The sequence below is a fragment of the Cynara cardunculus genome, assembly GCF_001531365.2.
Source record: "Cynara cardunculus var. scolymus isolate 2C chromosome LG 6, CcrdV1, whole genome shotgun sequence".
Classification (NCBI taxonomy): Eukaryota; Viridiplantae; Streptophyta; class Magnoliopsida; order Asterales; family Asteraceae; genus Cynara; species Cynara cardunculus.
Genome location: NC_037533.1, coordinates 19,032,461 through 19,049,546, shown reverse-complemented (window position 1 = coordinate 19,049,546; position 17,086 = coordinate 19,032,461). Strand labels below are relative to the sequence as shown.

General features: G+C 34.4%; 2 protein-coding genes across 5 annotated transcripts in view; both read right to left on the bottom strand.

Annotated features, from left to right (window-relative positions):
* LOC112514486 (protein-L-isoaspartate O-methyltransferase 1) overlaps positions 1–1,344 on the bottom strand; it is a 7,124-nt gene extending 5,780 nt beyond the window's left edge. Inside the window, exons 1-2 of one of the 3 annotated variants that reach the window (XM_025120980.1) lie at positions 1,110–1,329; positions 953–1,002 (exon numbers count right to left, since the gene is read on the bottom strand). In XM_025120980.1, the coding sequence (XP_024976748.1) occupies positions 953–967 (15 nt within the window). In that variant the 5' untranslated portion in view covers positions 968–1,002; positions 1,110–1,329. Of the gene's footprint in view, positions 1–952; positions 1,003–1,109 lie in introns of all 3 variants that reach the window. The other 2 variants (XM_025120981.1, XM_025120982.1) reach the window with 2 other exon arrangements.
* A 1,327-nt stretch (positions 1,345–2,671) lies between these two features.
* Positions 2,672–12,976, bottom strand: LOC112514505 (FHA domain-containing protein DDL). 2 transcript variants are annotated; one of them, XM_025121013.1, is made up of 12 exons: positions 12,859–12,976; positions 12,684–12,750; positions 9,445–10,239; positions 9,203–9,231; positions 8,564–8,630; positions 7,966–8,023; positions 6,609–6,701; positions 4,988–5,102; positions 4,311–4,358; positions 4,163–4,208; positions 4,009–4,079; positions 2,672–2,939 (listed from the first exon to the last, which is right to left on the bottom strand). In XM_025121013.1, exons 3-12 carry the CDS (start codon positions 10,207–10,209, stop codon positions 2,903–2,905), a joined length of 1,329 nt encoding a protein of 442 aa, XP_024976781.1. In that variant the 5' UTR covers positions 10,210–10,239; positions 12,684–12,750; positions 12,859–12,976; the 3' UTR covers positions 2,672–2,902. The 2 variants fall into 2 exon arrangements, with proteins under 2 accessions (XP_024976781.1, XP_024976780.1); XM_025121012.1 differs by having other exon boundaries at positions 12,684–12,736.
* Positions 12,977–17,086: the final 4,110 nt, after the last annotated feature.

The following is a 17,086-nucleotide window of genomic DNA, read 5'->3' as shown; positions in this document are numbered from 1 at the left end:
TAGCCACCACTAAAAAGGATGTGCTAAGAATTGTGCATAAATTTCTTCCTCGCAAGGAAATCAAACAAAGTGATATTGCATACAAATCAAAATCATTATAGGTGAKAACCAACAATCAAAACCATTGGAAAGCAAACAGAGTTACAGCACATAGAAATCAAAGATGATAACAAAAACTATTACCCCAAAATTAGGTGCATAACAGTTCCATCAGTGTATATGATCAAAGAATGATCTCTCTCATAGAAGATTGGTTATTAGATGGAAGCCCATAGGTTTCACATGGATATCAAAGCCTAGTTCCAACCTGTACTTGTATTCATTCAAGTTATTAAGCTATTAACCATGCAATGGTCCTACTTTTTGATACATGAATGGGTTGTACTAAGATTAGAGTCCTAATCTCCTACATATAATATATATAATAGGCGACTCCTCATGCTGCCAACTGGTTTCATGACTCAAAACCCGAGATATTTTTGCACTAATTTGCATCAACGACCCCAAAGTCAGAAGCAAATGGGGACATACTAATGAAGAAAACAAACCAACTTAATGGAGAAAACCCAAATAGAGGCAACAATCACAACATTACGATGTAACTAAATTCACTGCTGAGAAGCATATCACAAGATAGAAAGTATCATCCCCATTAAGAGAAAGTTTCTTGAGAACTCTTCGTTTGTCCAAAAGACAGACAACTTTCTTCACGAATTTTAATAAATCTCCAATTCAGCAGTAGCTGATAACAATTTGTAGTATATTCACTGTAAAATAAATTGCACAAGTATTATCTCGCATGATATGAACACTAATTCAATTCATTACACGTGAACCACAGAGATTAAAAATATAGAACCAATTAAAAAGTTTACGAGCCTAGATTTGACGAACATACGCAAAATCATTAGACAGACAAAGTAATAACAAGAGATTTCACTGCAATATGTACCGGAACAATTATCATGATCGCGACTTTGAAGTCATTACGCGCGTACCACACTTACAGATCAAACACATACAAAACAAATTAAAACGTGAAAAGGAATCAAAGATCAGGCAAACATACACAAAATCATTAATAAAACTTTAATTTATAAAGAAACTACCTGCATCCCGAAGAACAAGGTATTCCCTGCACAAAAACTCTTGTTTTGAATACTAAGAGAGGAAAGGCCGATGGTTTTAGAAGCTGCACTAGTCGTCGGTGGCGGCGGTAGGAGAAAGCTACGGTGGTGGTGAATTGGAAGGGCGATGGAAGCTAGCAGGTGTCCCTTTGAACTTCGTCGTTAAAGCTTCGTGCCCACCACGCTCCACCGACTTTCCTGCATTACGCGTTGGCTTCATTTTCTGAACTTATTGGCCCAAACTATGATGAGGCCCAATTCAGCGGATTTTATCTCCAATAGCTTTCGAAAAAAATTACAAAAATAGCCTTAAAATATTTCATTTTTTAAGCTAAAAACAAGAAAGTTTCAATTTTTGGAGGCAGTGTTGCATACAAAACTTTTGATTACATTGCATAAACGAGATGATATAGAATGTATGTTAAGAACAAAAATGGACTAAACCTAAAATGATTAACAATCTGAAACTAAACCTAAATCATTAATGATTTGAACCTAAAACCAGATTATAAATGGTTTGAACCAAAATAATTCCGGCTATAGTTTTACACGGGTCGATAAAAAAAACCATAAACACATGTAAATTTGGACGCCAAAATTTTGGAGACCCTGTTCAAAATCTCACATTTAACATGCTAAGGAACAGTTCTGACTAAAAATATAAATTGTATCGACTGTATTAATTAAATTGACATAAATTCAATTGGGTATGAGTTGTTTGTTTATTTCTTAATAGTCTCACTAAAAGATAGTCTCTGAATCATTAAGAGATGAATCTTGTTTGACAAAAAAATGTCTTTTAATGGTTCTAAAATTCTTTGAATGATTTAGAATTATAGGTCTCCCTTAACCATTCAGCGTTCTATTTTCATTGTAAATAATTATCAAACAATTATATTTCATTTTGCACTATATATCATTAAAGTCTCTTAATAATTCTGCATCAAACCATTCAACAACTATCAAACATTACTTTAGTTATTTTAATTGGTTGATAGTACAATACTAAGTATGTAAAATTGGTATATAATATTGAAAGTCGTTTATCATGGTAGTACCATGACACCGTCTTATTTAATCATTTATTAGTTTTTGAATTTTTGTATCTATTAAATATCAAACTTTATAACTGTAACTAATTTCTTTGAACATTAGAACGTTTACAAATTATATTCCTTCCAATTAAAAACTCTTAAACATCATATGTTAAGGTGAATCTTCTTTACCTCTTAATATTCCATTAAAAGGCACCATCTAAATCGTTAGGCGATAAATCTTGTTTGACAAAAACAAAGCCTACCTCTTAATGGTTCTAAAACCCTCTGAATGATTTGTTTCTTGTGCCTCTCTTAACCATTCGACATCCTAATTTCATTGTAAACAATTACCAAATAATTATATTTCATTTTACACTATATCATAAGTCTTTTAATCATTCTACACCAAACTATTCAACAACTGTCAAACAACCCCGAAATAAAAATTCATTCTCATTTTCATTATCTGTCATTTTAATTCCTTTGTCTAGACAAATGTGGGGATAAAAGAACAATTACCTGCAAGAATGTCCACTTCCCTTGTATCCCTAAGAACTGTATGGACAATTTGAAATTACCAAAATACCATCTAAACAAGTATCAATCAAGCAAGCAGGCAGCATGCAAGCCAGCCAGCCAGCCCTCTTCTGATTCATAAAAAAGAAAATTTGATAGATCAATCAACAAACTCCATACATAAACAAGACTAGCTCAAGAAAATCTTCCAATTTTTTCCCATCAAGCGGAATTCTCGTGCAGGAGGACATATTCTCGGCTGCCAAACGAACAAACACAGCCACAACCCGTAAGATTACAAATAACAGGAACCAAGATGGCGATTAAAGAGTGAACGATAAACAGATTATAGCAAGCAACTTGCTGTATGATAGGAGAGCGAGTATGCATCTCTGACTCGTTTTTTGTAGAAACTGAGGCTCGAGTTCATGATCACATACAATTGAAAGCCATGCATCTATTTAAACAAAAAAACCAAACCAAACCAAAAAGGTCAGGACGATCCCATGTAGAGATAGGTCTGGGAAGGGTAAGGTGTATGCAACAGACCTTACCTCTACCCCAAAAGGTAGAGAGGTGGTTTTCCGTAAAGGCCTCCGCCTTGCAGTACAAATAGATATAACAAGCTAGTAAGATATCGCAGAGGGTAGAGATGGCCAAAATCCGGTCCCGGTCCAAGATTTCCCTTTTGTAACCGGCTCCATCATAACCAGTCCCAAACCAAAAACTCTCAGCCCGTCCTCCATGTAAAAAGCCCGGTCCCCGGCCAGGCCCAAATCGGTCCCAACTCTTTCTTTCCCAAAAATCAATTTTAAACATATAAAAAATTGTGTTTGAAGATTTTTTTTATATAATATCTTATTGAAATACACTCAAAAAAATTCTAATCCTTTTCACACTAAAATGTCGAATGTTTCTATAATTAAGATTTTTTAAATTTAGTATTGACACACTTAAAAAAACCTCAGGCCAGGCCAAGCCGGAAATTTTCACAAAAATCGTAACCAGTCCGGGTCCTAAGCCAGTCCGGGCCCATTTTGGCCATCTCTAGGTGAGAGTGTCAAGACCTGCATTCATGGTTTCATATGAATGAAGACCAATATGAGGAGATTTTAAGCATCAGGAATCTAGCTTAACTAGGCAAAACCAGTGGATTCCGGGTTACCGGTAAAGCCCAGCCTCCCAAAAGGTCAAGGGTCCAAACGTGACCAAAGACGGGAAGTGTGTGCGAGTATTTGGCGTATATAAATATTATATACTTCAAAAAGAAGAGTTGCAACAATGAAATAACCATAAATGAAGCATATAGTGGGAAAGCAATAACCTACCTACTATTCCCAAACTTAATAGTGTCTTTCTCCATAAGTTCATAATAACGTTCAGGGTCAATACGATTATCCTGCAATTGCAAAAGGGTACGTTAGACCACATACTGAATAGCACCAAGATTTTGTATCGTCTTAATAATCACCGTTTCCATACATTTATGAAAGTCCCATTTGTGCTTCCAAGATCCATTATGTAAGGCCTAGAATTAAGAACAATAAGTTAATATATAAACATCAGCTTCAACATAAATCCCATTTGCTCATGAATATGACAAAAAATAGGAGTCTTTTAGTCTTTTTACCTTATTTCCTTCTTTAACATGCCATCAGGTTGCTCCTTCTCAACTTGCCTGAGAATTAAAAGATATCAGAAACTGATGAAAATATGTTGTCCAGGAACAGCGAGCATCAACTGAAACTTCACATGTAGGGCTGTAAACAAACTGAATGTTTAGCAAACGATTCGTGAACGTTCGGTGGGAAGTTCTTTATTTAATAAATGAACGGACATGAATAAAAAAAATTTATTCGCGTAGTTAAATGAACGGACATGAACAATGGTCCAGTCTGTTCATTTATGTTCAATTACGCTTCTTTTTATATATATACATATATACACACATACATATTATGAATATGTAAAGTTATTAATTACATTAAATTTATAAGATTCTTTTCTATCCCTTTTAAGTTTACTCAGTTTTTCATTACGCTATATTATTCTTTAGGAACAAAATGATGAGTAATGGTGGATGTTTTTTGTGCATTTGTGTTCGTTCATTAGGATCGTAACAAACAAACATAAACTAACACGAACAAGCACATTTTCTTAATGAACAACACATGAACACAAAAAAAATTCGTTCGTTTAGCGTTCAGGTTCATTCGTTTGTTCGGTTAAATTAAACGAACGAACACAAACAAGCCTATGTTCGTGTTCATTCGGTTCGCTACAGCCCTATTCACATGGTTATCCTACCGGTACTGTAGAACCGCATGCTGTTTGCTACATGATGGATGATCTGTAGGGATGTCTGCTACTCGTCTCTCTCTCCCAAATAGATAGCAGGTTTGACGATGCACATAAAGTGGCTCTATTTGAAGCAAAAACTGTTAGTAGCATAATTGCAACAGAATAACTTTTGATTGTTGCATAAAGGTAGCAAAAATTGGCAGGTAAAGTAGTTGGTTCGGCTAGTAAAACACGAATGAGATCATATGGTATTAAATATCTGAATTTCGTGAATAGATTGGCACTGGAATATATCATCTATCATTTTTGATATCCGGTATGTAATATATCAACTATCACAGTTGAAATGAATAAAGGTCAAAGCGAAAGGATCGTGTTAAGGTGAGAAGCGTAAGAAGGAATCTGGACCTTTGATCACCTTTAATCTCAAATCCACCCATGAATCGCGCTTAATACGAGGATTGATCCAGTGCATCTCATCCTAATGTGCATCCAAGAGTGGAAATCCCTTCTTACGCTTCTCACCTTAACTCTCGTTCTCCTCCGAACCCAACCCTAAAGGTCAATATGCTATATAGAGAGAGGGAGGTTCAGGGTAAAACCTCCCAAAAAATGAAAAACTGAGAAACACCTTGGTAACCATTCATCTGGATACTATACACATGCGCTTACAAGTAACTGAAGTTGTTTCTTGGTTTTTATGCACGTAAGCATAACATACCGTACAAATTACTTGTGTACACATGTGCATTCCATCTAGATGAACGTTTACCAAGGTGTTTCTCAGTTTTTCACTTTTTTACGGTTTTTCCCTGAACCTAGCCCTATATATATAGAGGGAGGATCAAACGAGAATGCAAACTATTTAAGAGGATAGGAAGCGGTCAAATCACTTGCAAGATCACATGTGATTTTACATTAACGGTCAAAAAAGGTATGTGAGCGACTTTGGTCGTGACTTTAGGTCGCAGAGCAAAGTCGCGACCAAAGTCGCGTGAATCACATGTGATTTTGTACGTATTAGTGTAAAATCACATGTGATTCGGCTGTTCTCTTATTATCTTAAATAAGTATTGTTCTCGGTTGAACCCAACTCTCTCTTTCTCTCTCTCTCTCTCTCTCTCTCTATATATATATATATATATAGATATATATTGATGTGGGTTGGACTCAAGATGGCTTTTTCTAAGAAACATGAGTTAAATGTGTACTAACTTTTACAAAAATTGCCTTTTTTGACAGTCACCAAAAGATTTCAGAGCAAAACATTGTAAAATAAAATGCGATCCAAGAAAAAGAACCAAACCAAATGAAACAAACCAGTAAGTCCCACCCAGAGTTGGGGTGGGGTGTACGCAGTCCTGGTCTCTACCAGAAAGAGTAGACGGGCTGTTTACGTGAAGATCCCGGCTTGTGCAAAGTGTAAAACAAAAGTGCAAAGCTGCTAAAAAATTTTGTGGAGAAAGAACAAAAGAACTTCAAAATACAAAAGGCAGCTTGGTGTTGCAACTGCTCAAGTAGAACATAGATCTTGCATGCTATAAAAAGCAACAAAAGATTCCCTAATCATAAACCAGAATCCATAAGCCAAGATAAAAGCACATCAAAAGGATATCTTTAAGCCTACCATTAAGCACTTCACCACCCTTGAAAACATAAAGTCTCCATCTTATTTCTGGTTTCCTTGCATCTGGTGGCTCCGTGAACAACAGTGTCACACCTACCAAAAAAATATCCACTAAAAGGTAAGCAAGTAGGTGCAAAAGCTCAGATGACCACTGCTTTTTCCAATATGCTCTTGATTTTATGCACATAACATTTATCATATTTAGTTTGTTTCATGAAAATTGTTTTCTCAAATGACAGAATCTACAAGAATCTAACAAATATAATGCAGAAAATGGATTTTAACATGAACCTAATGCGACCATAAAAATACAACGTACTTCCAATAACCATAAAAGGAATCACATTTTCCTTTATCAACTCTGATCTTATTTATTTGTTGGTTTTTGTGACCTGCCACGTGCAAAGGTTTGCACAACCAAATTCAGTATGTACAGTCACATGGGACTCGTGTTTTATGTCTAAACAAAAACTAGAACTTCGCTTCATCATCCAAGAAGTCTGAAATCAACCTGTTTGCCAGGCAATTTCAAAACACCGTCCATAAAAAATTTAGCTTCCAGTAAAAAAGTAGTAACATTACCATCTAAGCAGTTAACGTCGTCGATTGAGGAAATCATGGTGGTATAGCGGCAAAAAAAATTACGTTCATAAAATAAATACGAATATATATAACTTAAAATGTTGCAAGTTGAATACGCATCTAAGTCAAACAATTCAAACCACACAATAATCTTTGAGAAAAACCGTGGAACCGTGGAAATGAACTGTTTAATCAAGAAGAAAACTCGAGCTGTTGAAGTGTTTTGGACTTGGAATAGATGAGCAGAGTTTTGGACTTAGAATCAATACCAAAGTTTAACCTAATTGTTTTTTTATTTAATCAGCTTCTTTTTGTTGGCAGGCCTAAGTTTGACTCTAAATAGCCCACACAAATGACAAAACAAAAGCCCAAATAGAATCTTTTAAAATTTAAATTAAAAAAAGTAGTCGAAAACAGCCCAAAAAAATCGCTAATTGCGACAGCTATTTGGGGTCAAAAATGCGGTCATTAGCGATAATAGCGCCCGCTATTTGAGGTACCACTATAATACACCACAATTTCTGGACCGCTATTTAGTCCAGGACTGCTAACCGCGATTTCGCCGCTATAGCACGCTATTAACTGCATAGATTATCATACGCAATTGTGGAAGTATCTTCTTTTTAAAATGTCCCTTTAACATATAAAAATAAAGCTTTCTACCTATCACCACAACATTTGCACATCTAATATACCAAAATCTAAATCTAAATTCTATCTAAACTACAGATGGGTCTAAATACAAGAAAGGTTAAGGAGTGAACAAAAGACTCACCTTTCACCCGATTGGTCTCAGCAGCAAGCTTTCCAGACAACTCAAACGAGGGCTTTTGCTGCCAAGCACATTAGAATGTCAAATTAACAGCAAAAAAATTTATGTGTTTTAATTTGAATGGCATATTTGCACATGCTATGCTCAAGGCTCAGATAGTAGAAAACGATTAATGAGCTTAATAAGACTCAACTTATTCGGTCAGCTATACATGACTGTTTGGTAGTGGCTTAATGATATAGTATGTGACTTATTCGGTAAGCTTCTAGGGGGGAGCTTTATGCAGAAATCCAAGTTTCTTTCCAAACATACCCCTCCCAATTAGAAAAACGCTCCTTCCATCTATGAAAAAACCATCCCAAACAAAAATCTTCCCAATCTATTCAGACAGATTAATTCACACGGACTGCTTTATCCATACAGGACTTAATGGGAAATCAACCAAACAACCAAGTTCTGAGTAAGAATTTACAACTTAGAGCAAAATGAGCAAAAAAAAAAGTCCATGCACAATGAATAAGCTAACCTCATGCTCTAGCTCTTTCATAAAGTAAAAGAAATTATTAAATGACCAAAGCATTCATCACGAATCTTGAATCACCTTTTCCTTAGTTTCAAGAGCCTCTTCAGCTGCCTTCATTCGTGCTACTGAATCATCATCACCATTCCTGATCACACGTACATAACATCTAATCAGAGCCTGTGTCAAAGTGGATAAGTAGTAGCGAACTGTGAGCAGACCATGAAAACACCATACTGATATACTCACGTCACGTGGAACTTCCCATTTATGGAAAACGAAGAGCAAGGACCCTAACAAGATTAACAAGAAAAAAAGATATTTGCTCTTCAACTACAATTAACTTTTGAAAATTGATTGGATGATCCTCTGCTTTATGGTGCATGATTGAGGGTTACTAAACATATCTATATGCAAACAAAGACAGAATAACTCTTCCAACAAGGAAGAGTAAATTACTGTAGTAAGGAGGACATACAATCCAAATCATGTCTTGCAATGACTCGCTATACTACCAAAGAATAATAAGGATGAGGGAGGTACGGTGATTTCCTGTGACAACGATGGATGCAGATTAGTGTCGGTACACCTTCGAACACTGAATTGGGATACAGGATAAAAAGATATACCGACTTAACAAGCAAAAAGGTTCTCAAAGAAAGCATTGAGCCTAAAGTTTGAAGAACTAAATAAAGTTGAGAAGTTCAGGTAGGTGCTCACCGATGATCGTCTTCTTTTGAGTTATTTCCCTGGAAAAATAAAATATAAGTCGATAACTTTATTTACGAGTTATCCATTAAAAAGAACAATATTTGATACAAAGGAAGGAAGTCAGGGGATTCTCCATTCAAATCATTATCTTAAAGGCAACGGAGGAGATATAAGTTGTACTCAAGAATTCACAATATCATGCATGATAAATAAATGATAGGCAAGTTAAAGGAATGGATATCACCAGACACCTCATCACGTGCTCCTGTTGCAGCCGAAGGCGAGTGAGATCGGTGCCTACTCCTGTGATGTTCTGCGTGTGAAATTGACGAGACATGTCTGGACTTGGAAGACCCATTGTCTTCTGTGTCCCTTCCTGACTTCCTATCCCTTCTCTCGATGGGTACTTCCCTTTCGGGGTCTCTTTCTTTCCGTCGAGCCCTGTCACCTCCACTATTATGATTCCTTTCATGCCCTCTGTCACTTGTTTTATCAGCTTCGGCTCTCCTCAACCTTCTAGTTCGTGGTGAAGGCGATCGAGATTCAGGGGATCTCGAGTTTGGGCGTGCCGGCGACCTAGTTTTTCCATGATTTTTGTCATGTCCTTTTTCATTTGATTTATCATCCTTGTGGTTAGATCGATCTCTCCTTAACCTCTTACTTCTTGGTGATGGTGATCGAGATCCGGGAGATTTTGTGCTTGGTTGTACAGGAGATCTAGTTCGACTTGAAGGTGCCTCTTTTACAGGCAAACGATCCAATGGGGACCTTGACCTTGTATGCTTGGAGGACCTGCTGTGGGTTGACGGTTTCTCTCTCACTGGTGAATGAGTAATAGGAGACTTTGCACGTCTTGGGGACTTTGTGCGACTTGAAGGCTTTTCTCTACCTGGTGATCTTGCGGAGTATGAACTCCTGTGCTGGGCAGGAGATCTTTCTCTTCTGGAAGGGCTCCTACGAGAAGACCTGTGATTCCTAACAGGTGATTCTGAATAATCGGAGGAATTACGCCCCATGAGGTATCTTCAATTTATAGGTTGAAATTCCTGAATTAAGAAATATATATTGAGAAATCAAAAGGCAAATCATACGGCTATAAAGAACAAAAGGATGATAATTGCATTAGTACTAATTAAAAACAACATATGTTTGATGTGAAAGAACAATTTTTAAACCCTTAACATTTGATGGACTTCTAATGCTTGTATCTTGGCTAGTTTTTTAATTTTGTATATATATGCATGTTTATGCCTTCAAAATTTGAAGACAAATAAAATTTCATTTTAATTTTTATGACATATGCTTCCCACTAAATCAGCACAAATGTGTAATTTAGGAATCGAGGTATGATTAGGAACTCGAAGTGAAGTTCGAATCTACAAGTCGATAACTAATATGCTTCCCAATTTTGTTGCTTTATGTCCAATTTGAATGTGTGACTACTTGAGCTTGATTGAATAAACCATTTATTGACTGTCTGTGTGTTTAAATGGCATATGATTGCAACATTTGCAAGATTTTTTGCATAATGCATCCATCCTTAATGTAACTCTAGAAGTGCGCCACGCATAGGTTAACATCTACTTTTGATAAAATGACTTTACATGTTAATTAAGCAAGACAATAATTTGAAAAAAGCAACATTAAAATTATAAACCATAATAAACTAGAGAACATAGGTAGACATTGTTCAATAAAGATAAAAGAGAGATCAAGAGAATGAGAGAGATGGGATAGGGCAACTTTTTCAAGCGTAAATGGGATACGGCAGAGTCTATGCATCCTGGGTTGTGATACCGTATTAAAACCATGGGTTCTAAATCAACAAAGAATTGCGCTATGTGTGGATTAACCTAGGATTATGTATGCGTCTAACCCTTCCTGTCGATAGTGAATCGAAAACTCCAATTTGTATTGAGTGACGTCAGTTCAAAATTTGAACTAAATGGGCTCCAACAATTCAATATTGAGCATTGGTGCTAGAATCCATCGACTATGTCAATACAAAGAGAAGAAGGGCAGGTCCTGGGGTTTCTGATGCCCAAGGTGGAAAGGCTAAAAATGCCCCCAAAAAATCCATGATGTTTGAGTTGGCCATTTGAAACAAAAGGACGACTACCAAGTATCACAAAACATTCAACAATAAAAACAAAGATAAGCACACATTGTATATCTTGATACGCCAAACCAAGTAAATACTTCATGCAGATTTTAACCAACAAAAACAATTTTATGTTAAAAAACAGAAGGCATCGAATTGAGGGATGAGAAACAGACAACCAATTTAATATGGATGAGCCACTAAAAGAACATTATGACAAACACCGGGCGAAATTAACAATCAAAAAAGATGTTTTATATATAATGGAATATAGCCTTTAATATACTTGGGACTTTTCAAAGTTGGGTGGCATCCATATGGCAAAAAGAAATGTGAAATTCTTGAGTTTATCATGTTCATTCCCAAATTTAGTCCAACCAATCGAAAATATTATCTAGTATGCTCAGGACACTTCAAAGTCAAGTGCCATCCACGAACATTATCATGTTTATTACCAAATATGGTCCAAACCAATCATGACAATTATAGTGAATTAGTGATCTTCTAGACTGTAAAAACATAATTCTAGAGCAAATTATATAATTACATTGACTGGTTTACATTAGCAAAAACCTTATGTCAAAAGGATCCACTTGATTCATTCTGCCACTAAAGGCAATCACATGAAATCTAGCCTATGGAACTAACAAGTTTTCATCATCATATGGACTGAAAATTCTCGAGCACTTGTGCACTTATACCCATCATAAAACTCTCATCAATTTGATGTACATAATACAAGCAAGTAAATTCTTCATCTTTCACTAGGAATGAGTTTCTTAAATATTCAGGACCAAATAGCAATCAAAAATCAACTTCATCAAATAAACCTAATCTAAATCATAACTTCATCAACAAATACAATCATAAATCAATACATAAACTGATAAACATCAACATCAAATATAACTAACGTGAAGGATCTATCATATATGAAAAATCAAAAAAATTAGGATTACGGTGATCAAAATTTTGCCAATTTATAATGTTTAATGCTTAGCTCCTTTACAGAGCCGAGACAAGAAGAGAGCTAAGACAGACCGGCAGAGTTAGGCTCGAGACCAGAAAAGAGTTTGAGAGACGACAGCGGTCGTCCAGATTGAAGCGGTTATTTTTTCAAAGGTTAAAAGTTTTCTTTCAGACCCAATTAAAGCTACCCATGTATAACAATACCAGGAACTGGTGGCGTGCACCGTCGTCTCCATGGCCTATAAACAGGGCCAGCCATGGATGGCAGGCAGCAGCAAGGCAGAAACCCAACACATAGAAAGAAAAACAATAACGTTCGAATAAACTCCCAAATAAACAATTAGTTAACACTATTTGTTTCGGGTAGAAGGCAAAACTAAATGCAACACATAAGAGCAGCGACGGAGGAGGATCAGAAACCTGTCTTGCACCGTAGAAGAGGGAGGAGCAGCAGCGTCGATGCGTAATAATAACTGAAAATGAAACGCTCCGTACATCATATACTTTTGAAGCATAAATGAATAAAAACTAAATGTGAAACAAAATACCAGTGTGGTAAGAAGAAAAAAACCCTAGAGAAATGAGGGGACTATACCTGGAACGGAGAAGACGAGACTTGTTGAAGTTTCAGCACCGGCGAAGGTTGCCGAAGGAGAAGTGACTAACCGGGAGTGAGGCCCGACTTAGGTAGCAGTTAAGTGAGCGGTGAGACGGTGAGAGCTCCGTCGTGAGCTCCGATTTTGGTGAAGATTGGGAAATGGTAAGGAGGGTACGTACGTATGGTTCCTGTCCTGGTGATTTACTGGGCTAGTGGGCTGCACTAGATCCGAATCGCCTGGCTGAGCCGGGACGGGTTGGGCTGCCGGTTCAAATTTCGTTCGCTAGGATAACGTTGGCCCAGACTGGTTGTTTGTATGTGTTTGGTATAACTAGAAAGGTACTCATACAATGCAACAAGATACATATCGATTTTAATGTTATATTTTATTATTTGTCTCTATCGATGTTATAGTACGATTTTATTTATTTTTAAAAAAGCAATAATGATTTTATTTTTAAATAAAATATAAATTTGAAAAAAAAAATATTAATGTTAATATCAAATCAACTATTTAAAAGTTCTTATTTTTATTATAATTTAATTTAATTTTAATAATGAAATAATTTATTTTTAGTTTAATAATATAACATTTTATAAAGATAATAATTAAATATTCTGTTATAACTCAATGATTATCCTAATTATATTTTAGATTTTTTATATTTAAAATAAGATGTTTATCATGTATTTGATTATGTTTATCTACAGTTAGTTACACGAATTCATATATAGAGCTTTAATAAGTTGTACTTATGTACAATCTACTTGTAATCTTGAGTTTTAGGTAATATGCATTAATAAACAGTATTTTACGCATAAAAAATGTTTTTTTAAGAGTTTTTGTCAAATGTTTTATAAGATAGTATAGATTAGAACAGGATTAAATAGAATTGTTAAAATGACTGTATTACCCCTTGAAAAACGAACACTCAATTTGATAGAAGAAATCGACTCGATTTGATTTGCACAACCAACACTCGATTTGATAGAGGAAATCGATTTGCAAAATAATCGATTAGGAAAAGAAATCAAAGTGTAGCAGGCCATATATCGGTTTCAAACGAAATCAAAAATCACTCTGAAGATGAAATTGATTTGGTAACTCGGTTTCGATATTGTTTTAGGGTTCAACAACGATTTAGAAAACCCGATGGAAGCTATTTTTGTTACCGATGTTAGAAGACATGGGTAATTTGGTAATCTTGTGTTTCTCTCAGTTTGTTCCAACTATTTTGGTGGAACAAAAAAACTTAAGTTTTATCCATGAAAATTAGATTTTGTCTCATGTTGTCCCATGGCATACCAAACATGTGACTAATTTTTTTTCTTGTCCCATCCCCATTCGGTCTGCGTATCAAATGCACCGTAAAAATCGGTCCCAGGATCGGGCCTAAATTGGTCTCCGTCTCAGATTTGCTTTTCGTAATCGATCCCGACCAAAAACCCATAGCCTGGTCTATGTATTTTAGAAACCGGATCCAAATCGGTCCCAAAAAAATTTCCCCAAAAATCAACTTTGAACATAAAAATTTGTGTTTGAAGTTTTTTTTTTTTTGACAATATTCACAAAAATATTATAGACGTTTTTATAATTACGATTCTCGAAATTTAGTATTGAAACACTTACAAAAACTTGGTTCTATTTTAAAGAACTCGAAGTTTTTGGTAAAATGAAACTTGATTGTTTTGCAGGAATTTTGAAAAGCTTGATATATAATTTATAAAAACTTATTTTTTTAAAAAAATTTGGGCCTATGTATAACAGGTCCCGAGTCGGGCCGTAAATTTTTCAAAAAAGTGTAACGGGTTAAGGACAGTCGGGCTCATCCTGAGACAGATACCAAATCGGTAGCAGTCCGGGGTCGGGCCCATTTTTCCATCTCTAACTAGATCGGACCAAGGCTATGGTCTCGGGTTTTGTAACATCATGATTCAAGAGTGGCAATTTTGTACATGTTACATATGCATTAACCATATAAATTGCAGTCATCTGATAGTTCAGAAAAGTACTCGCGTGATGTAACGAGATAAACCTCGATTGTAATGTTTAGTTTTTATTTTGTCTCTATCGATATAATGTTTTTATTCTTGATTAAATATATTTGAAGAAAAAAAAATCGATATTAGTATCAAATTAACTATTTAATAGTTCTCGTTTTTTTGTGTAACTTCTTTAATTCAAATTTTTATTATAATTTAATTTAGATTTAATAAAAAAATATTTTTGATTTAATAATATAATTTTTTATAAAGATAATAATTAAACGTTCTGTTAAAACTCAATAATTATCTTAATTATATTTTAGATTTTCTATATTTAAAATGAATGTTTATCATGTATTTGATTATGTTTATGCTAATTAGTTAATGAATTTAAAAATAAAGCTTTAATAAGTTGTACTATACAAAATTGTAATCATGAATTTTAAGTAACATGCATCAATAAACAGTATCATTCAAAAAAATTTGAACACATTGCACGTTTTCATATTGTAACTTGAAGTTGGTACAAGACCAGTACCAAATATGGTTGGTTGGTATATGGTATACAATTTTACGTATCAATTGATATACGATATTAAAGAAAAAACTTGGTACCATACGTTTGTAATTTTGGAATAGAGATGTGTATATGTCCTTATATCCATTCATTGGGTTTTTTAATAATGGTTTTTGACGGAGACTAAATCTGTAAATAGTCCCAACACTTTTGTAAGTGGTGGAGGTGTTACTTGTGGACCTTTATCTAATTTACAGATCTGGTTTTTGCACGTGTTTATCTGATTCATAAACCATTTTTTTACAGTTTGATCCCTCCACATATTGAGGAGGTGTCACTTCCGGACCTAGTGATATTTTTGAAATTTAGGGTGAGAAATGACTAAGAGATAAATCAAAATCCTAAAAACAGTTATTTCTATTAATTTCCCTATTATCTATTAGTAATAAAAAATCATTAATGGTTAACCGTGGAATTACGTTTTATTTTGACTTCGGACAAATACTTTCTTAAAAAATTATTGATACTACACAACGTGCAAGTCCTAAACTAGTGTGTTATTAAAAGAGAGGGAGGTGATTAGAGTTAGCAACTTTGTCTTTTTTATGATGAAATATGAGGTACACCACTTTGAGTTTTATGAATTTCACGGGTAAATATTTTTTTTAATAACCCATAAGAAAAAACCCTCGAGATTCATAGAATTTCAACTGGTTAGCTTCGTTTGAGTTTGAGTTCGAGCTTAATTTGAGCTTCAACAAGTTGGAGTAAGAAAATTGCCATCGAGTCAAAGAAATGACTATCAAGTTCAAGTCATGTATACTAATACTCGAGTTCAACTCACATCATTTATACCCCTAGAATCGAGTCAAACAAAAATGCATTCTGTTGTATCCCATCAAAATAGGTGAAATAAAAATCAAACATATGAAACAAGAGTAGTAATTATCATTCCCCATTTACCCCTTATTCGGCCCCTATCTCCTCCTTTCTAGACCGCAAATGATAATTTAAACAAAGTTCATATGTGAAACATTGATTTTTTGTTTAAAGTTCATAGAATGAAACAACGTTTTTTGTTCAAAGTTTATAAGGCTTTATAATGTTATTTCGTGTATGAAGTTTGGTTGTTCGAAATTTTTTTACCAAAGTTGAAGGGTGAAACCAAAAGGTTTTTACAGTGTATGATAATCTTTTTCAAAATGATAAGTGAATAACATAATTAAGGAATGTGATATCATCGAGTGAAAAGACGAAAATACTCTATAAACTATATTTACCAAAAGAGGTATGCATATATATATATATATATATATATATATATACTAGAAGCGTACTCGCGCAATGCAGCGAGATACATCGTGATTTTAATATTTCATTTTATTCTTTATCTCAATCGATGTTATAATATGACTTTATGTGATTTTGAGAAAATAGATGATGTTTTTATTTTTGAATAAAATATATGTTTGAAGATATCAATAAAATTTGACAAAAATATATCGATATTAGTATCAAATTAACTATTTGAAATTCCTCGTTTTTTTTGTGTAATTTTTTAATACAATTTTTTATAATTTAATTTATGTACAATAACGAAGTAATTTATATTTGGTTTAATAATATAATTGTTTTATAAAGATAATAATTATTTATTTTGTTGGAACTCGATAATTATTCTAATTATATTTTAAATTTTTTATATTTTAAAATGAGATGTTC